The 22,841-nt window shown below is 42.7% G+C and overlaps 1 protein-coding gene across 1 annotated transcript in view; it reads left to right on the top strand.

The window, feature by feature from the left end:
- Positions 1-22,841, top strand: part of RBCX2 (Chaperonin-like RbcX protein) — a 94,157-nt gene that overhangs the window by 49,471 nt on the left and 21,845 nt on the right. Inside the window, exons 2-4 of the mRNA XM_087682529.1 lie at positions 5,293-5,384; positions 5,563-5,620; positions 5,711-5,776. Of these exons, the coding sequence (XP_087538655.1) occupies positions 5,293-5,384; positions 5,563-5,620; positions 5,711-5,776 (216 nt within the window). The remainder of the gene's footprint in view (positions 1-5,292; positions 5,385-5,562; positions 5,621-5,710; positions 5,777-22,841) is intronic.

Below are 22,841 nucleotides of genomic sequence, written 5' to 3'. Positions count from 1 at the left end.
TCTTATAGGTCTAAAATAAGCGTCTATATTGAAAGAAGAGGAATCTAAATGTGAAGTGAATGCGGGAGGGAAGGGTAGGAAATGTGAATGTGAATGGGAAGCACCAAACTCATACTCAAATGACACAGAGGATGAAAGATTACCTTGTGGAACATCTCTAAACATAGAGTTTTCTTCAAAACCATACTGATACAAAATTGGGTCTCCATGGTGACTTACAGTTGGTTCCTGCAAAACAAGAGCAATATAGACAAAATCAGATTCACACAAAAATGGATTGTACGAACCTTCCACCACTAGGCTTGATTGTGAAGAGTTTGAACTTTCAGTTGTGTCTCAAGTGGATAGTCTTTCCTCAACTATACCAGTACCAATTTGGATCTCCATGATGACTTACAATTGGTTCCTACATACCCAAAGGAGCAGTATAGAAAAAATCAGACTCACATAAAAATAGGTTGTATGAACTTGCCACCACTAGGCTTGATTATGAAGAGTTTGAACTTTTAGTAGTGTCATGAGTGGATGGTCTTTCCTCAACTGAGAGGTGATAGACAAAATCAGACTCATAAAAATGGGTTGTATGAACCTGCCACCACTGGGCTTGATTGTGAAGAATTTGAACTTTTGGTTGTTTCTCGTGTGGATAGTCTTTCCTCAACTTTATCAGTCTTGTCAACAAAGTGCTCCAATTGAGATGTACCTTGTGTTGAGAAACCACTTCTTCAGTTTACACACTTCATTTAGGGTTTCGCACTAACAGCCCCAAAAAGGGCTAGTATCCACATTCTGGTCACTTTTTTTAGTGGGTGCCCACTCAGTGGTGGGCCACCCTAGGCAGTATATGCCTATAAATAGGCCATGATTTCATGCTTCTTGCACCACCACGCCCACTCTAGTCATTCTTCACCCCTCTTCTTCCATCACTTCGACACTCTTCTCTCTCCACGTTGTTGCTGCCCACACCCCTATCGGAGGACATCATAGTTCGTGCCCTTCTTCCACCATCTTCTACCTTGGCATCATCTTCCCTCATTAGGTGTCAAATTTCCACCTTTAGGAGTCAGTCTCCAACAATTTGGTGTCATCCTACAATTTGTGTTTGTTGCATTCGAAGGCTCTTCACAAGCTGACGTCAGCTCCCATCTACTTGGTGTCTTGTTGTAATCAGTGTTTTGCATCTAGAGGCATTCCCTCTAGTTAGTGTCTGCCCGACACACCCCAAGTATTTGCGTTTTGCAGCCTGGGGACTTCCTCTACATTCGAGGTCATCATACTCCACTTGGCGCCAGCATTTGGGTTGTTTTCCCTGCATTTGTCGGCTCTGACACACTTTGGGATCTGCGTTTTGTTGCCCAAGCCACTTCTTGACATGCTTTGCTCCCTTCATAGCTTGTGATCATCTTTCTCATCTCTGATGGCCCACTGCCTGGAGAACTATGTTTTGCTCCCTTCGATGTGCAAATTCTCACAGGTGTTGCCGCTTGAGTTAGACAAGACAATGTAGTTATCTTTCGAGCTTTGGCTTCGTTGTATCAGCTTTCCTTCATAGCATGATTTAGTGTATCATCATCGTGTTCTTGTATTTTTGAGTTTTTCTTCTCTCTCAGTGTTTGACATATACACTCTGTGTTTCTCCCCGCAAACCCTATCGTCTCTGTGGTCTCATGGCCATTTTTTGACATGGTATTAGAGCCTTCTTCTATTAGTCATTTTTGACACCTCATGGAGGATGAGACGAAGAAGAGTTGGGCCATTGTGAATGATCCCTAAAAGAAAAGTTAGTAGATGGAGTGTTGTTTTCCAAATCAAGATCATAATGCCTCCTCAGGGCTTCCATTGAAGAAGTAGCTTGAGAAAGCATTAAAGGATTTGAAGATGGAGTTGTTTGGGCCATCGTGAATCAGTTATGTGTCATTCATGTATCTCACACAAAACCAAGCTCTCCACAATAGCCACAAGATGCTCTTTAGAAGAGCACTGGCTCTGATAGCATTTGAAGATATGCTAGAGTTTGCACAGAGAAAACATGGAATGTATGAACATGGTTGAAACACAATAACTCAGACAGTAGCACAATAAATGCAAACCCTAAATGCAAGACATAAAAACATAAACACAAACGGAGAAGAAAGAGAACTTTGAAGTGAATGAATCAATGCTGTAAATAAATGAGAAAATGTATAGAATGCTCAAGGGCAGAGCTATCCCATAGCCAGTGGCTCTTGTGGGAGTGGACTGAGGGAAGTATCGATGTGTGTTCTTCACTGAAGACGGATCCTGAGTGCAGTAACCACCATCCAGAGCAGAGGCTGATGAAGAAAAGTGCTGAAAAAGTAAAAACGGCTTGTTGTAGATGTGAATGTAAATCAGGTTGATGCTGGAAATGGAAGGGCAGCAGGCTGGAAACTAGAATGCAGTAGTTTCTAGGGCTGGAACTGGTAAACACAAGTAACCGCTTGAAGATGATGGCAGCTGATCATCGGTAGGAGTGGGAGGCTGGGTGAAAGGTGTAGACCATATAGTAGCAATCGCTAGGGGCTAGATAGCTAGTGGAAGAGGGCTGATGGCCAAAACCTACAAGACAAGGATGGATTGAATGGTGGGCAGCAACAACCATAGTAAAGCATAAGCTGAGCATAAACCATGGCTGAACTATTAATGGCTTCCAATAACACTCTATTGCCCATAGAAACCAATTGAATACCACACTTTGTTGAGAAATGTGCAATCACACCTGCTTTGTAGTAGCCTCTTTGTATGGAACAACAAGGCAAAGGATCACACTACAAATAAACCTTAGACTAGGTCACTTTATGCATGCTTGATTAAAACCTTGGTAGCTAAAATACCATGGTCCCTTTCCACCCTTTGCCACCTACCAATACCACCTACTATAAGCCTATAAAAGGCACTTATCCCCACACTCATTTCATCCTATCACTCTCATTCGGAGTACTTGCATTATGCTTTAGTAATATTAGTTGTTCTCTTTTGTCATTACTTATGGTCCATTATGATTGTCTTTGTGCTCATCAGTGATCCACCCTAGCATGCATCCTCAATATTTTTACATGGTATCGGAGCCATAGCAATCCTAATCCTTCATTAGGTGCATTAGTTAGGTCATTGGATTAGTTGCAATTTGAATTTTTGGCTTCCCTCTCTTTTCCTTGATTTTCTCACTTACCTTCATAGCCAACCACCTCAGTTGAAGGACTTGAATTTCTCAAACTAGGCAATATCTCCATGAGCTCTCTTCTAGAGAAATCTTGTTTGACTCCAAGCACAACGGCCTATCACCTCAAATCACAAGATTGGTGCTTCCTTGCCCTGGCATTGCTCGATTTCCTGCTCATTGCCTGTTTTGCGCCCCTTGGTCATACTTTCGTTTAGCTAGCATGCAACACGATGTCAGTCATTACCATAGGGCATTCAAAGCTTGCCACCTAAGCTACCTCTCCACCAAAGATCTCGTCTAATGACCGTTGCATTGAGCTACAGCGAAGGAAAAACCAGTCAGGTCCCTATCAAAACCCTAATCAGCCATAGCCACTAAAGCTCAATCTCAATTGCTCAATCATAACCTTGACACTCTGATCTGCTACAATACACAATTCTAAGGCAAGATAGTAGCAAGGAGGGGATTCAACTCGAAGATCAAGCATCAAGAATCAACATCAAGCTTCAAGCATAGTATTTCTTGATACTCAAGTAGTGTTGATTGACACTAATGCTCTTGTGTCCTTTGACACAATCATTCTCATCTCTCTTATTGGTCTAAATTTAGACATTTGTTGCTGCTCCCACCATCAAAATGGTCACAAATTCACCTTCATGGCGATTCAAAGGTGTTAAGTTCTACACTTGGCAAACACGGATCAAACTCATCCTAATGAAGAAAGACTTGTGGTCAATCACAAGTGACCAAGAGAAAAAGCCAAGGGAAGGTGCACTCTCAGTAATATGGGAGAAAAATGATGATAAAGCACAAGCGATTATCAAGCTTGAAGTTGATGACCACTACATTCATCATGTTGATGATTGTGAAACCTCTCAAGTAACATGGGATCGGCTAGAGACCCTGTTTGAAGCACATTATAAATCATCCTCCAAATATGGTATTCTAATTGAAATTTTTAGGCTTGAAATGAAGAGCACTACCTCAATTGCAACACATTTAAATTATATAGAAAGCTTGTTAACACAACTTGCAAGAATTAATTTGAAGATGAACGAAGACATTTGCATTGGAGTATTTCTCAAGAGTCTACCACCTAAGTATGATCATGTGTCTACCACACTGATCAATATGTCAAAGCCCAAGCTTATGGACATCAAAGCCTCTCTCCTTGAAGAGGAAAAGAAGATCAAGAGCAAAGGAGAAGCAAGCACCTGAAGAGGAGACCAACAACTCCTCTACGTGAAGCACAAAGGAAAGAATGACATAATTTGTGACTTTTGTAAAAGAACTGGACATATTGAGAAGTCTTGTCATGCTAGGAAAAGAACTCAAAGAGCATACCTTGCCACAATCAAAGAAGATGAAGTCAACAATGAAGAAAAAGAAGAAGAAAAAGACACTTAAGAGCAAAAGAATAGGACCCATCAGTCCTTTTGCACCTCACTTTCTGATAGACTCTTTTGGATTTTTTGTGTGTACTTGCCTAATGTTCTTTCCATAAGCTCTTTTACTCCTCATATAACCTATGCACCATAGCCTCTGCACACTTAATAAGGCCTTGTGATGGCCTTTAGCTTTATATGGTTGATCTTTCCATGTCTACACTTTGCAAGGTTCTACTTATAACAACTTCTTTATACTCGGTGCTTTTTATGGTTGTGATTAAGGAGGGGTGTTGAGAAATGTGCAATCACACCCGCTTTGTAGCCTCTTTGTATGGAACAACAAGGCAAATGATCACACTGCAAATAAATCTTAGACTAGGTCACTTTATTTATGCTTGATTAAAACCACGGTAGCTGGAATACCATGGTCCCTTTCCACTCTCTGCCACCTACCAATACCACCTACTGTAAGCATATAAAAGGCTCTCATCCCCACACTCATTTCATCCTATCACTCTCATTCAGTTGTACTTGCATTATGCTTCAGTAATATCAATTAATGGGTTAATGATCTATCTCAATTAATGTTATTCAGTCCTAGATGGAATCTGGTGCAAGACTATGGTTCTTTCTCTTGCGTTTTCTTGTCTTGTGGCTGCTGCTTGAGATGTAAACAATATGTTGAAACTTATCTAACTATGCTAGGTTATTGGCTTCTTGCAGCATCTTCTGGATTATTTCACTTACAAAGCTGTCAGAACAGTTCTTGTACAGCTTTATGAGATGAACCCATCTCAGTACTCTTGGTTTTATAAGTAAGAATGTTCTGAACTTTTGTTTGTTTGTTTTGTTTTCCTTTTTGTGGGTTTGGTAGGGGGGGGGGTGGGGTGGTGGTGGTGGGGGGGATGATAGATATGTATGGGAAATTGGGAAATTTCTGATTAATCACGTTATAAAAATGATAGTTTTGTGGTATTATGAGTGTCACTTCAGCTTTTGCGTGGAGAACAAGCCTCAAGACAGCAAATTTTTTCTGAGTGTACTTGTAAAGGTATTTTTGTTAATGCACTCTGAGCATGCTTTTTGTACACACTGGAGTTCTGGTCCTTCGCCATGAAACAAGTTTGATTGTTTGTAATAGGAAAGGCAAGAGCTTTGTGAGAGGGTAATGGTCACACGACTTCATCTATACAACAAGTGGATAAAGGTGCTGGTCAATCATATGCTGCAGTAGTATTAAGATCAGGATAATTTTAATACTCTGAACATTTGAACTGCCTCCTCCATCTGTTGAAAAGTGATCCACTGTGAGTGGTTTTAATGCTATTTTTGTAATGCTTGTTTTGATATTAGTAGTTGGGAATGCTAGATCACATCTTTACTTTAGCATGATCTGCCACATATTGATTTTTTCTGCGTAGGACTTCGTAAAACAGTTAATTTGGTTCAGTTCAGCAACATGCTGATTTTCTGTGTCAAGACTTAGTACTCTAATCAGAGTGTCTAATTGTATGTTTGATTTAGTAATCGCAGGTAAAAGATAGTATACATTTTCTCTAGGTAAACACGTTCGGTTTCTAAAGTAAGATTGTCTGATGTATAGGTTTGTAACATAGCCTTCTAATATGGCATGCATTTTCTTTAGGTGGACAATTAGTTATGTAACATTGTCAAGTTTGTAATATAGCTTTTCATCGTCTAAAGTTGTCTATTAGAATCTCTTCACAAGACTTTCAACTTTGTAAATGCTCTGCTCTTTCTTTGGAGCATGAATATTGGCATTCTTGGAATTATTTTCCACTGAAGTGCAGTTGCCAAAGTGCCATCTTGTTAGAGATCTACAAGACTCTTTCGGCATCTTTATATTTGTGAGCCCACTCAAGTCTAGATACATCAGCATGCCCAGGGATAAGGTTACTTATTTTGGCACTTTGGGGTGGTTGGCCAGTCTCTAGTGGCTAGGGTGCCCCACTTACTTTGTGTTTTGGGTCCTCAGTGGTGATCAGGGTTTCTTGAGTGACCTCATGTGATGGCCCATATATGTCTAAATATAGATGCCCTGGCCTCTTACATTTCATCCATCACTTCACTCTCTAGCATTTTGTTGGGTGCTGGCAATTCGGTAGTTTGCCTATCTCGCCACTATAGTGTACAAGTTAACTTGGCCTATGTGGCGAGGACTTGCTTTGCATGGTGGGCACAAATCAATTCACTTGATATCCTTATGGATTCACACTTGCAAGTAGATCAAGAAGCTCATTTTCTAATGATTTTAGCTGCTCTACTTCTTTTTCTTCTATCCTTTTTCTCTTGTACACCCTCCATTTCTCTACTTGTGAGTTTGTAGCCTTTTTTCTCTTTTTCTACTGCTCTTCTATCTCTTTGATGTATAGTATCCTCAAATTTAGGGCGTTCATCTAGCTTTGACTTCTTGAATGGTGGCACATTAAGGATGTCCAACAAGGTTTAGTATCAGATGATGGCAAAATTGGTTGCTTTCCGTCTCACTCAACAAGGAGAGCACCTGTACTCAATGCCAAGCCAGAACCATCATGGTGCATGCTAGAATCATTATTCAATTCAGTGCAGCTCTCTTACTTATCAGGATGTTCAGCCATACAATGACCTAGTTTTCCACAAGAGAAGCAATAATCAGCAAACACGACTCATTTGAGTCGAAATCTCAAAAGATACATGCATGTAGAATTAATGTGCAACCAATTAGGTTGTTTTCATCCTGTGTCCCAAAGCATACACAATTAGCTTCTGTTAGCTTTCCAAATACTTGGAGGGACCAAAACCTTTCCAATTGCAGCGATGGCATCTTTCAATAGTGGCTAGTAAATAGCTAGGCAGCCTTCAACCTCCACCCAATGGGACATTCTTGATTAAGAAATTATTGAAAATTAGCCATAGGCTGCCAAGGAACAACATGGACCAAATGCCTATCAGAGAACATAGGGAGCTTGCTCACATGGTTATGAGATGATTTCAATATGACTTCATAAAAACTTTGAGGATCCACAAAGATTTCCTTCACACAATTCACTTGCAAAATGTCTTGTAGCCACAAGCAAATCTAAGGGAACATGGGGATTCTAGCAATGAAAAACAAAATAACACCTCATTTGTGGAAAGAAGAAAAAGAGAATAACACCTTCTTCATGTCTACATGCATATCAAGAACATCCTCTTCATCAAAGTCCAAAAGATTATGTTGGTTATATTCCACATATTCTCCAAGCAAAGAGTTTCAAATTCAAGTAAATGTTCCCAATCTGACTCTTGTGAGTCATCCAACTGACTAGTAACTTGAGCATAAGATTGCATTTGAGGTGTGTGCAAAGATGAGCCATCAGCACCTCGCACATGATCATCCATAGCTCTCTCTCTCTCTCTCTCTCTCTCTCTCTCTCTCTCTCTCTCATGCGCTTCGTTACCCCACACCTAAGCCAACATTCCATAGCTCCTTGCTTGGAAGGTAGCCTCTAAACATGAGCTTAACAAGCAAGACATCTACTCTTGCAATAAATCACCCTAGATCCACTTATGAATCTCAACAAAATAATGACATCCCAAGAAACCTTCAGTCCAAATGGGCTCCATCACTATCTGACAATGTGAAATTCTAGACTATCCAAATTGAGGTGTTGTAACTGTCCAATGCACCAATAAGGAAAGCCCTATTAGATGCAGAGGTCTGGATTAGTCAGGGCGAGCTCCATTGAAGGAGACAGGGGTCAACTTCTGCATACATATTTGTTAGCCTGCAATTTTCATGCTTGCCATCGCCTAGTAGTGAGCTCCATTAGAGTAACGTAGTGGGTTCACAGTGGCTATCAATGATCCAGCTCAGTGCATTCAGTTTTAGGCTTCCCAAAGGTGTGTGTTCACACTGAAGCACCCTGTTTAGTGTTGGCAATCGGCTTTTTGATCAACCACTGCTGACTGATAGATGCAGCTTGTTGAGAAACCTTTCACCCTTCACCCATAGTTTGTGTTTTTGTTTTTTTGCGTTTGCGTTTAGGGTTTGCAGCCCCAAAAAGGGGCGCCATCCTAGACTAACTATGCCTACTTATAGGCCACTCTCTTATTCATTCCTTACGGCTGATTCATTCAGTCTGTTACCTCTTCTCTCCAACCTCTCCACTACCCTCACACCCCTTTAGGAGGACATTTCGGTTCGTGGTTCGTGGCTATCTTCATCATCTTTCTTGTGCTACGGCACCCTTGTTCCCTTGTATCACATTCACTCCATGATTTAGACTTCATCATTCCATTCATCAGAGTTTCTTCTCTCTTCTCTTCTCTTCTCCATATTTGCCGAGTTCATTCCGTGTTCCTCCCCGCAAACCCTACTGTCTCGCTGGTACATCATCTTTTGACATGGTATAAGAGCTAGATCTGCTCAAACAGCGGCAAAGATCCTCCACTCCAGTGAAGGCAAAGACCAGTGGCGGGTTTGGCATCCACTTCTCTTCTTCTTCCACTGCATCAAAATCTCGTTTTTGCAGGTTTCGGGTGTTTTCAGCTTGTTGCCCACACCCCTTTCACGGAGGACATTGCAATCTCAGTTGTCCCTTGCTGTCATCTACAATCTGGCGCATGTTTCCAGCCTTCCACCCACAGTTTGCAGCTATTTACAGTAGAGGGACTGTTGCTGATCACTCTCCATTCAGAAAACAATCTCATTTTTGTAAATTTTAGGTATTTCAGCTTGTTGCCCACACCCCGGACGCGGAGGACATCGCGGTCCAAGCTGGCCATTGCTGTCTACAACAGTTTGGCACCTGTTTCCAGCCTATATCACACACTGTTTGAAGCTGATTTCAGCATATTGACTACTGCTGTTGTTTTTTCCTGCGTTTTTAGTTTTTCTCTCTCTTGCAGGCTGTCCTGCCTGCGTTTTAGTCTTTCTCTCTCTTCACCTGCGTTTTTGTATCGGTTGCAACCTCTTACTGCTGGTCACATCCTCCTCCCACTAGCAACTTACTTCTAGCCCTTCCACTATTCTCCCACCCCTTGAGGCCGACGTTGCGGTTCATGCTTCACACTGTCAAAAGATGACGTACTAGCGAGACAGTAGAGTTGGCGGGGAGGAACACGGAGTGAACTCGGCAAACATGGAGAGGAGAAGAGAAGAGAGAAGAAACTCTGATGAATGGAATGATGAAGTTCCGAATCATGGAGTGAATGTGATACAAGGAAACAAGGGTGCCGTAGCACAAGGAAGATGATGAAGAGAGCCACGAACCACGAACCGCAATGTCCTCTTGAAGGGGTGTGAGGGTAGTGGAGAGGCTAGAGAGAAGAGGTGACAGATTGAATGAATCAGCCGTAAGGAATGAATAAGAGAGTGGCCTAGAAATAGGCACAGTCAGTCTAGGATGGCGCCTTTTTTGGAACTGCAAACCCTAAACGCAAAACGCAGAAATGCAAAAACTGCGGGTGAAGGGTGAAGGGTTTTTCAACATCCCCTCTCAGGCCCAAAAAGGGGGAATAAGAGAAGAGTGAGGTGGATATGCAATGCTACATGTTGAAGAATGCTCATGCAGCAGGTGCCACTTGGACAATGTCCCTTGTGGGGAAATTGTTCGCTTGCCCAAGCGTCCTAGTACAAAGATAATGAAAACACGCAATGCATAGGAGGAATGTCGGACTTTGTGAGGTGCCAAGAACCATAAGGATATGCCTGTACTCGATCTCAGGAGGTGACTTCATGCTGACCAAGAGACAAAGGCAAGAAGAAGAAGAGGAGGAAGAAGATGTAGAGGATTCCTGAGATCCAAGATTTCCACCCGAAAGGAAACCTACAGTAAAGAACAGTAGATAGAGTGAACTGGAGAACCCGAAACTCAACCTCGAGAGAGAAGCCACTAGCTCCGTACATCCATGCTGGAAGGAATACGAAGGCCTTGTCACCAAGTCGCAGTTGAATCTCCGAGATTCCGATCTAGGTGGTACCTGAAGATCGTGGGTATCAGTAGAAGAGATGATTGGTCAAAGACAGCCCCAAGAAAGTAGAGGATGGGTGAAGAGCTTCATGTGGAGTAGGTTCCCCCTCTGAGGTGGGAGGTGGAGGGCCCCCCGCTAAAGTCAAAGAAGTAGATGTCCCCATTGAGAGCAAAGAAATAACATCCCCCTTTGAATCCCCCTCTAAAGTAGATAGGGAATCCAAAAACTCAAGGATCACGGACTCCAAAATATCTAATGATGAAGGAAGTGCCGCCGGTCGTGCTAAAGAATGTATATGGGGTGCCGAAGAGCTCCCAGAGGTAGCCTCTTGAACCTTAGTAGTCGAGGGTGGGGAAAGCGGAGAGGCTGGAGAGAAGAGGTGACGGACTGAATGAATCAGCCGTAAGGAATGAATGAGAGAGTGGTCTATAAATAGGCACAGTCAGTCTAGGATGGCGCCCTTTTTGGGCTACAAACCCTAAACGCAAAACACAGAAATGCAAAAAGTGCGGGTGAAGGGTGAAGGGTTTTTCAACACACATTGCCCTCACACCCCTTGAGGCGGACATTGCGGTTCGTGGTTCATGGTGGCTGACCTCTTGCTTCTTTAGCAAGGCACACTGGTATCCATGGCTTCTTTACCAACAGATAACCAGACTATTGGGTACTCCTACTGTGGCATCATCGGAGACACCACCGATGCTTGCTGACTTCGACCTTTGCTCCCCAACCCCTTGGAGTATATGCGTCTTCCACCAAGCACTCCTTGTGCCACCTCTCCTTTCTGGGCCACAGAGATCGTTCTACATTGGCTATCAGAGGACTATTCTCAAGGCAACATCCAATGCACACTAAGTCCTTTCGAGCACATGGAGAATCGATTGGCGCTACGACCTCCTGGAGATCGTCGCAATGCCAATGGCAGTCTTCTCCCGCTTATTTTCAAGTACAATGGCTTCCTCGACCTACGGATCTGCAATCCACTCCATCGAGAGACAGTGATTGTTTGATACTGTCCTCTCGTCAGTCCGCTCCTTCGAGAGACAGTGGCTACTCGACTCCTTTTTCTTCCTTGGCTACCGAGTCTGCTCCACTGAGAGACAGGGACTGTTGCCCACCTCTTGCTCATTCTTAGCCCTACCCTTTCCCACCCTCGACTACTCAGGTTCGAGAGGCTACTTTTGGGAGCTCTTCAGCACCCCAGATACCTTCTTCAGCACGACCGGGCACTTCATCATCAGACATTTCAGAATCCGTGATCCATGAGTTTTTGGATTCCCTATCTACTTCAAAGAGGGATGTTATTTCTTTGCCCTCAGAGGGGGCATCTACTTCTTCTTCGACTTCAGCGGGGGCCCCTCTACCTCCCACCTCAAAGGGGGAACCTCCATATGAAGTTCTTCATCCATCCTCTACTTTCTTGGGGTGGCTATCTTCGACCAATCATCTCTTCTACCGATACCCAAGATCTTTAGGTACCACCTAGATCAAGACCTTGGAGATTCAACCGCGACTTTGTGACGAGACCTTCGTATTCCTTCCAGCATGGATGCACGGAGCTAGTGGCTTCTCTCCCGAGGTTGTGTTTTGTGTTCTCCAGTTCACTCTGTCTACTGGTCTTTACTGCATGTTCCCTTTCCGGTGGAAATCTTGGATCTTAGGGATCCTCTACATCTTCTTCCTCCTCTTCTCTTCTTGCCTTGGTCACTTGGTTAGCATGGAGCCACCTCCCGAGATCAACTACGGGCATATCCTTATGGTTATCGGTACCACACAAAGTCTGACATTCCTCCTATGCATTGCATGTTTTCATCATCTTTGTACTCGGGCGCTTGGGCAAGTAACCAATTTTCCCACGAGGGACATTGTCCAAGTGGCACCTGCTGCATGAGCATTCTTCAGTATGTAGCATTGGATCTCCGCTTGTCATGAGGACGTGAAAATTTGATTCTTTGCTTATGTTTAATTGACATTTGATTAAAGGATTAGTCAAATGTGCAATTAGAAGATGCACATGTGAGGTGCAAGCTACTTTTTCACAACTGAAGGCCAAGGACCCTGTGAAAAAGATGGGTGTCAAAGGCAAAAGTTATAACAAGTTACACTTGTTAGATTCTAGGTGAATTTTGGTGTCAGTTTGCCCCTAGGACCATTAATTGGCCATTAAGTGTCAGTGGTGACACTAGGGACTAGGCATTAATTAATGGATTAATGCTTGTCCAAGGGTCAATTAATGCATGGGACCACTTTGGGTTGCAAATGGCCTAGCCAATTAATTTTTGGATGGGCAAGGTCAATTTTCTGGGCATAGATTAAGGGCTGAATTAATTTTCAGAATTAATTAATTCTAAAAATCAATTAAATGGCTGAAAATTGCTGAAAAGAGATTAAGAAAGCTGCCACTTGGCAAAACTTTTCCATGCAAGTGGGAAAAAGGCTAAATAGGGCTGAAGGGAGAGGGAAATCTCGTTTTTTCATTTTGGAGCTGTTGGATTGTGGCTGCCAGCTTTAGGGGCCATTTCCCAGCCATTAGAGACCATTTTGGTGATGGAGATTGCATATTCTTGACCTTGGGAAGCTGGCAATTGCTGCTGATGCACTTTCTCCTGAAGATCACGGTCTCTGATGCTCCTATTGTTGTTGCTGCATCTGTTTGGGGCTGGTACAGCAGGGCAGCAGCTGATTTTGATCAGTTCTTTGCAACAAATCTCAGAATTTTCTCTCTCTACAGCATTCTCTCATCTCCTTCAGCCTATGCTCAGCCATTCTTAGCAATTCTTAGCCATTCGGAGATCTCAGCCATTTTTGGTGGGCTGATCTGTAATGTCTGCAGTAAACCCTAATTTACAGCAGAAATTAGGGTTTAGCAGCCACCTCGGGATCCGTGCCAGAGATTGAAGGCTCAAGGGACTGAAATCAGCAGCTAATAATTGAAAATTATCAAGGGATTTCAGGGGCTAGCCCATCCCGAATTGATTTGGGGCAGCATTTGGTTAGCCAAGGGTTAAATTGGAGAAGAAGTCCTGGGTGAATCAAGGGGCAAATGACCCAAAAGGCTTGTTGGTCATTTATGACAGCAAGAGCAATTGGTTAGCAGGGGGAGATTGAAGAATCTCGAGTTGTACTCCTTCCAATTGAATAAAAGCTAAAGAAATACCGCAAGGGGCTCCAATTTTGGGGCCAACAGGGAGTCTACTGTCCAAGAATGTTATGGTAAAGTGTGTATTTCATTTTATGTGCATTTATTTATTTCTGTAATTAACTCTTAGATCAGGTTATTACCACCCATTCCAAGAAGGAAGGCTAGTTTAATGGTTCAATTGCCGAGATACATCAAATCTCTTGATTTGGTGGGTCCGAGGCACCTAATTGCAAGCCAAAGCTTTGTGCTAGTATTGATCTTTGTGCTCAGCTGAGAAATTACAGCAAGATGTCTTCATACAATGGGATGCAATTAAGCAGTAATGATGCCTCTCATGATGCACCTTCACATGGGGAAGAAGGAAATGCAATGCCTGATCTTGGACAAGGCACGAATCATGGACAACATGCTGAAAATGTGGTTGAAGGCCAAGATGTTGGACCCTCAATGCAGAAAGAGGATGATGGTAAACAAGGGGAAATGGAATTTGATGATGCATTCAAGAATCGAATGAAGGCAGCAGCCAATATCTTTGTTGAATTGGCAAAAGATCCTTAGTTTACTCGGTTTTTGAACACTCCTACGAAGGACAACAAGGGCAAGAAGAGAAAATCCTCTTCTAGAACTTCGGGACAGTCAGATGCACCAAAGAACAAGCCAAAGCCTTCTCAAGATGCTCCTAAAGATGCTCCTAAAGATGCTCATGGTCAAAAGCAGTTGGTGCCAGTTGGGCAAGAAATGCAAATGCAAGTTCATGATGTAAATGCTAATCCTATGGTTTTTGGACAGTAAGGTTTGCATGAGAATTTGGGGCAGGCAGCTTACTTTGGTGGTAGCACAATTTTTCATGCTATGGTGGGTGAGCGACCGAATGTGGGAATGTATGGCACACTTCCCCATAACTTTCAGCAACCAATGCATGGCTTGCATAACCCAATGTACTCGGGTATGGCTCATGGAATGCATAATCCGATGTATGGCGGCATCGGTATGATGCCTGGTGTGCAAAATCACGCATATGGGCAAGCATCGGTACGCTGTCGTGCTTTTAGGGCTCAAGGAAGAAGTGCTGGTCATGCAAATTCTCCGTCTAATGGTGGCTATCATGGACATTGCCTCTACACTAGCGGATACACTATGCCTTTCATGTGAGCTTGTTGAGGCCTTTTTATGCTGATGTGCCTAAGGATGTATTTGCTGAAATTCAGTCCAGTGTAGAGGAGCTGAATGAGATATTGATATCTGAGCAGATTTTGGCACATAAAAAGAAAAGGTCAAAGGTAAAGCTTCCATAAGCTATTGGGTGAAGTTTCACAATTGTTTACCAATGGATGCTAAATGGATAGAAGAGGATGACTTGGCAGACCATCCTCAGTTGTTGCAGCTTTACCTTGATGCCTTTCAGTTAGAGCCAACTTTGGATCGGGCTCTTTCAGGTTCAGCAGGGCAAGGGTCTAGAGTATCACCTGATACTCAAGGGGGAGGTAGCACTTCCACTCCTCCAGGAATGCACTGCTCTCGTGTATAGTGGATCTCGGATGTATTCAGCATGCATCCAAGGTACTGTGCTGACAGTATGTCTGCCATGAGGTTACTATTCAGTATATTGGTCACTGTGGTATGTATGCAGATGGGTATGGTTTTCATTGCAGCTCTGAAACTGTACATTTGCATCAAGTTATGATCATAAGAGACTGATTATCGAGTGCTGGTTTTCAGTGTATGATCATTAGTTTCAGTGGTATTCAGCTGGTTCTATGAATAGCAGCATGTGTATTGAATGCCATTGACAATTCAGCCATGGTTTTGGCTCAGTTTATACTTTACTATGATTGTGTAGTTAGCACTGTTGAGAAACAAGAGTTTCTGATGCATCCGATGAGTTTCTGGCAACAGTTATGGACTATTGTTGAGCTTTATGCTATGTTTATGCTGGGTGGAAATTTTCAGCAAATGGTGGGCATAAGAGATAGTTAGTCAGCAGTGGCCAATGTTGCGTTGATTATGATGCCTTGTGAAAATTCCACTACAATATTGTTTACTTTGACACATTACAGTGCAATTGAGGACGATTGCAAGGATTTCAAGGGGGTGGTCTGTCATGAGGACGTGAAAATTTGATGCTTTGCTTATGTTTAATTGACATTTGATTAAAGGATTAGTTAAATGTGCAATTAAAAGATGCACATGTGAGGTGCAAGCTACTTTTTCACAGTTGAAGGCCAAGGACCCTGTGAAAAAGATGGGTGTCAAAGGCAAAAGTTGTAACAAGTTACACTTGTTAGATTCTAGGTGAATTTTGGTGTCAGTTTGCCCCTAGGACCATTAATTGGCCATTAAGTGTCAGTGGTAACACTAGGGACCAGGCATTAATTAATGGATTAATGCTTGTCCAAGGGTCAATTAATGCATGGGACCACTTTAGGTTGCAAATGGCCTAGCCAATTAATTTTTGGATGGGCAAGATCAATTTTCTGGGCATAGATTAAGAGCTGAATGAAAATTAATTAAATGGCTGGAAATGACTGAAAATGGATTAAGAAAGCTGCCACTTGGCAAAACTTTTCCATGCAAGTGGGAAAAAGGCTAAATAGGGCTGAAGGGAGAGGGAAATCTCATTTTTTCATTTTGGAGCTGTTGGAAAGAGGTGTTGGACTGTGGCTGCCAGCTTTTGGGGCCATTTCCTAGCCATTGGAGACCATTTTGGTGATGGAGATTGCATGTTCTTGACCTTGGGAAGCTGGCAATTGCTGCTGATGCACTTTCTCCTGAAGATCACAGTCTCTGATGCTCCTATTGTTGTTGCTGCATCTGTTTGGGGCTGGTACAGCAGGACGGCAGCTGATTTTGATCAGTTCTTCGCGACAAATCTCAGAATTTTCTCTCTTTACAGCATTCTCTCATCTCCTTCAGCCTATGCTCAGCTATTCTTTGCAATTCTTAGCCATTCGGAGGAGATCTCAGCCATTTTTGGTGGGCTGATCTGTAATTTCTGTAGTAAACCCTGATTTACAGCAGAAATTAGGGTTTAGCAACCACCTTGGGATCCATGCCAGAGATTGAAGGCTCAAGGGACTGAAATCAGTAGCTAATAATTGAAGATTATCAAGGGATTTCAAGGGCCAGCCCATCCCGAATTGATTTGGGGCAGCATTTGGTCAACCAAGGGTCAAATTGGAGAAGAAGTCTTGGGTAAATCAAGGGGTAAATGACCCAAAAGGCTTGCTGGTCATTTATGACAGCAAGAGCAATTGGTTAGCATGAGGAGATTGAAGAATCTCGAGTTGTACTCCTTCCAATTGAATAAAAGCTAAAGAAATACCGCAAGAGGCGCCAATTTTGGGGCCAAGAGGGAGTCTACTGTCCAAGAATGTTATGGTAAAGAGTGTGTTTTATTTTATGTGCATTTATTTATTGTTGTAATTAACTCTTAGATCAGGTTATTACCACCCATTCCAAGAAGGAAGGCTGGTTTCACCACCTCACTCTTCTCTTGTTCCCCTTTTTGGGCCTAAGAGGGGGTGTTGGGTTTTGCGTTCAGGGTTTGCAGCCCCAAAAAGGGGCGCCATCTTAGACTGACTATGCCTATTTATAGGCCACTTTCTCATTCATTCCTTACGACTGATTCATTCAGTCCATCACCTCTTCTCTCCAGCCTCTCCACTACCCTCACACCCCTTCAGGAGGACATTGCGGTTCGTGGTTCGTGGCTGTCTTCATCATCTTCCTTGTGCTACGGCACCCTTGTTCCCTTGTATCACATTCACTCCATGATTCAAACTTCATCATTTCATTCATCAGAGTTTCTTCTCTCTTCTCTTGTATTCTCCATGTTCGCCGAGTTCACTCCGTGTTCCTCCCCGCAAACCCTACTGTCTCGCTGGTACGTCATCTTTTGGCACAGCCAGCCAAATTCTTGTTTTTTTTTTGCAATAGTCGGCCAGTTTGGGGGCTGCTCCACTATCTATAGTAGACCTCCCCCACACTTGGCAGTCATCTTGTTTTGCAGATCAGCACTCTACCTCCATTAGCTTGCATACTTCTCCATCATCAGTCTGATCCAATGTCATCATCGACACCAGATTGCGTGCAGGGACTGATTAGTCCACATTGTATTCAGCATTCTATTTTCAGATCAGTGCAGATTTCTCCTTCTATTTTTTGCATTCATGTCAATCCCTCTCTTTCCTTCTCTCTTCATGCTCGTGTTCTTCCATCATGTACTCTCACATGGGATCATTGCCAAAAAAGAGAGAAGCCGGAGGTTTTATGAAGAGGAGACCGCACCTATCTTGCTGTTTTTGTGCAGGTTTATGTGTCAAACAGCCATCAATGGGCAACCACTCATCACTGCTGGCGACAGCATTTCCCAGCCTCACCTACATAAAACACAAATCTGTGCACTGTTCAAGCTATTTCCAGCATATGGGAGCATTTAAATCCTGTTTTGCAGCAATGTAACTGACCACTCCTCCATTTTGGCAGCCCATCATCGAAACACAATAGATTATTTGTGTATTTGTGTAGATACTTTAAAGAATAAATCGATCGCTGGCCCCTTTGCTTTGATGATAGTGAGGAGGACCATCAAAGCTTAGAAGACCAACTCTCACATCATTGAAATTGTCATGAAGACCGTAATGATCGTGAGGATCAATGCAAAGAAGATCAAAGATCAGAGCCTCAATCAAACATAGATCAGTACTCTCATAGGTCAAGAAGATTGGAGCAGCTAAGGCCTCATACAACCCCACCTTCTCTCTTTGTTTCTATATGAGGTTCTATTGAAGGACTGTGCTTGCCCATTATGGCACCCTCTATGTAGGTGCTTGTCTTTCCCTCATTGCTCAAGAGGGATCATTTGTATGGCACAAATTACTTCCTTTGGTCTTGCAAAGTGGAGTGCATCTTAGATACCTTCGACTTATGGGATTTTGTTACTCACCCTATTCCCCATGAAGTGGAGGATCCTCATATTGGATCAATTGTCCACTAGGCAGGTGGCTCTTTGGGATAGGCTCAAATCTCAAGCTGGTTTCTTTCTCTTTATGAGCTGCTAGGATTTAGTCCTTGTACATGTTTGTTGAGTCTGCTTTGTAGCAGGATTTTGGACCAAGTTAACTTCTTTGTATGAGGTCAAGACCTTTGCACACCATATCACCTTGTGAAGAAACTTTGAATGTTGTATGTTGATGATTCTCCTTCCATGAACGATCATATCAACAAAATGGGGGAACCATGGGATGAACTTGCATTTCTTTGCAAGAAAATATCACCTAAAGATATGGTGATGACTCTCTTGACTCATCTTCCATCTCCTAAGTATGATATTTTCTACACTAGCTTGCTTACCTACAGAATTTAGGATACTATCCTTCGGGAGAAGCTTGTCTCACTGATTTTGGAACATAATGCTCGACACAAGGAGATAGGACTCTATGGAGTCGAATCCATCCAAGCTTTTACTATAGGTTCAGTGTTGGGAGGGGACAACAAGAAGGACAAAAAGGCCAAGAACAAGAATTAGCAAGAGGACAAGAAGAATGAGAAGTCTAAAGGGAAGACGAAGTGCCCACTTTGTGGGAAAGGCATGCATCTTGAAGACAAGTATTGGCAAAAGTATCCTCATCTCAAGCCTAGAGCCAAGCATGGTGCAAAAGGCTACATTGACCATGACAACAAAATTTGTGTTTGTCCATCTCTTTGAGGTTAAGGACACTGCTCTTGCTTCTTCCTCGTTAGAGATGCCTTGGCTGTGGATAGTGGTGCATCATCCCACATGACTTACTATTAGGATTGGATCTAGGATCTCCATTCCAGAGGAGGGTACTCTCACCATAGTTGTCAAGTACGAAAGGCACGATACAATATGGTATGATAAAATATGGTACCTTAAGATTTTATAAGGTATGGTACGATATTAATACGACAAAAAAAATAACTTGATTATTTTGGACAAAAGATAATAGAATAGATCTTTCAAGTCTAAATAGCAATGCTATTAGAGTATATAAGATGAGTACTTGAGGGTAACATGCCAAGGCCCAAAACTTAATGTGAAATGCGCAACATGCGCTATTGCTACCTACAACTTATAACTACAAAGATGGGAGTGGATACATCATACATGCATGATCATACAAATAAGAGAAGTGTGGGCTTAAGAGAAATTGTTTGAATCTCAAATAACCTAATCTCATGGGAGAATCATATTAATATAATGAGCATTTAGTTCGTCCCAAAGTGCAATTCGAATGGGAAAGATGCATCCATTAAGTTTGTACCTTATGGTACTAATACGTAAGGTACGGTATGTAAAGTATGGTATAGTATCAAACCTTTCATACGTGATACTAGTGCAACTAGAGAGAGGAAGAGGCTAGAGAGAGAGAGAGAGAGAGAGAGAGAGAGAGAGAGAGAGAGAGGAGAGGCTTGAGAGAAAAAGAGGGTGTGAGAAGCTTGAGAGAGAGAGGGGTGCTGAGGGGAGAAATAAGAAAGAAAGAAGAAGAAAAAAAAGAAAGTTGTAGACTTAAAGTAGAGTGGCCAAAAAGTGCCAATTTTTTCGTACTAAATCGTATGGATACATACCGTACCGTACGGATCTGTCCGAACTATGTACAGAGACAACCCTGACTGTCCCCATTAGTGACAACTCTTTGGTGTTAGTTTGAGGAGTGGCGACCATTCTCCTTCTAGAGCATGGAGACTATTTTGCTAAATTTCTTTATGTTTCTGATTTAGGTTTTGACCTATTGTCTATTCATATTTGACATAGCTAGGGACTCATATGGTTTTCAATTAGGATGCTTTACTATTGAAGATGCATCCATTGGTGTTGTGCTTTGGACAAGTACTTAGGAGGGTGGGCTCTACAAGCTTACAGCCCTTGCTACCTAGTGTTCATGGAGTCTTGGGGCTACTTTGGCATACCCGTTATGGGCACCTAAAGTTCACTTCCATTTCACAAGCATCATTGAAGAAAATGGTCGAGGGACCTCTAGATTTCCTCCTATCTCTATCCTATACTCTAGCTATTTAAGGGGCAAACAACATTACCGACCTTCTCCAAAGGTGGCGACTAGGCAAGCTTCTAGAGTGCTTTGAGTTGGTGCATATACTGTCTTGTGTGGACCTATGAGGACAGTCTCTTTAGGAAAGGCTAATTATCTAATGCTTGTTGTTGATGACTTTCTAGGTACTTGTGGCTCTATTTCTTGGAATACAAATTTGAGGCTTTTTCCAACTTTTGTGAGTGGAAGGTGTCTATTGAAAAGCAAACTTCTTTCAAAGTTCAAGTTGTTGGAGCCGACCCTGGAGGAGAGTTTTGTTTCGAAGTGTTTGATAGGTTTTGGAAGGAGCATGAGATCAAGACAGAGCATTCCTATCCAAACATACCATCAGAGAATGGTGTCTAAAAGCGAGCAAATCAGATCATGCTAGAGATGAACCATTCGATGCTAGAGCATTGAGGACTTTCTTACACCTTTTGGGGGCAAACAGCCTCTAGTATGGTCCATATTCACAACTCGTCTCTAATGGCAACTTTGAAGGACATGACTTCATACCAAGCTTTCTTTGGCAAGAAGCCATTTGTCTCCCATTTTCACACCTTCAGATGTGATGCCTATATCCATGTGGACAAGAAACACAAGGGCAAGCTGGACTTGAAGTCCAAGAAGGGCAACTTCATTGGTTATAGTGAGGTGACCAAAGGATATAGGCTTTATAATCCCAAGACCCGTAAGATTGTGGTGAGTTAGGATGTTGTGTTTGATGAAGCTATGGCGTCTAACCCTTGCACCAATAGTGGTTCTTCTTCAAGTGAATCTTCTTCGACTCCACCTCCTCCACTATCAACACCATTATTACCTTCCAAGATACCTTTTGGCACCTCTACTTCATCTTCAACTCCTTCCCGTCTTCTTCCTTGCCTCCCCCACCCCTACCGGCTCCTTTTCTTCTTTGAGTATTTCTACTCCATCCCCATCCCCTCAGGTTTCTTTAGGGGGTGTTGGCCGTCATAGGGGAAGCCAAGTGTATCATAGGCTCTGGATGTCAGAATGCAGCAAATGCGGAAGCACATGATTGGACTGAAAGAAAGAAGTGAACATGGAGAGAGAGAGAGAGAGAGAGAGAGAGAGAGAGAGAGAGAGTATAACACTAAAGACTGTAGAGTATGAATGCTGAATGCTGAAGGTAGATATATATAATGGGCTGTTGGAGTATCACCAACCAGAGCTCTCTCTCACCTGCAAGAAGCTGAAGTGAATGTGACCAGCGGGCAGGCCTGCCTTATAGGCATAACATAATACATAAAAATGATTAGGTCAGCTAGTTAAATCTAGCCAAATGATGCTGAATATGACCAACTGCACAAAACAATAAAATAATGCAGAAATTCAGTGAACACCTGCCTCCACATGGCATACACTGTCCGCCCTGTTTGGCCTGTCCGAAAACCCTGCCCATATTGCTGGTGACTGCTGAACTGCTTCCCAACCTGCTTCAAAACATAATTTGCACCTAGATCTCCAAGAATAGGTTGATCCTTACCCCCTCTATAGAGTTGGAAACTCCACGAAGCACACATCTTGGCTCGTATAGACATCTCGTGTGATGGGATCATACATCTTGCACCCCTATGATTGAGAGTTGTAGCCAACGAACACCTCTTTCTTAGAAGTTGGCTCGAATTTATCCCTTTGGCCTTTGGAATGTGAATAAGGGCATCACATCCAAACACCCTAAAATAGGAAACATCTGTCTTTAGTCCAAAATATGCCTCAAAACGAGTCATGCTAGAAATGGCAGATGTGAGTGGCTGATTTAGGATATGAATTGCGGTGGCCATTGCTTTGGCCCAAAGACACTGAGGTGTCTGCTACGCTCCATCATAGTTCAAGCCATCTCAATCACACTCTTGTTCTTCTGCTCGATAGCAAACTCTTGATGAATCCCTTGATCTACACAAAACTGGGCTGATTCATTGGAGACAAATTCTCCATCCTTGTGAGATCTCACTGTCTTAAGCTTCTTGCCTGAATAGTTTTCCTTGAAAATGAGCCAATTGAAACTAGCCTTCCTTCTTAGGGAGGATGGTAATTCCCTGATCAAGCACTTAATTATAGCAATCAGCAAATAAACATAAATCGAAATGCACAATTTACCTTAATAA

The sequence above is a fragment of the Lygodium microphyllum genome, chromosome 8, assembly GCF_053477565.2.
Source record: "Lygodium microphyllum isolate KBCC chromosome 8, Lygodium_microphyllum_v1.1.10, whole genome shotgun sequence".
Classification (NCBI taxonomy): domain Eukaryota; kingdom Viridiplantae; phylum Streptophyta; class Polypodiopsida; order Schizaeales; family Lygodiaceae; genus Lygodium; species Lygodium microphyllum.
This window is presented reverse-complemented; position numbering and strand designations above follow the sequence as displayed.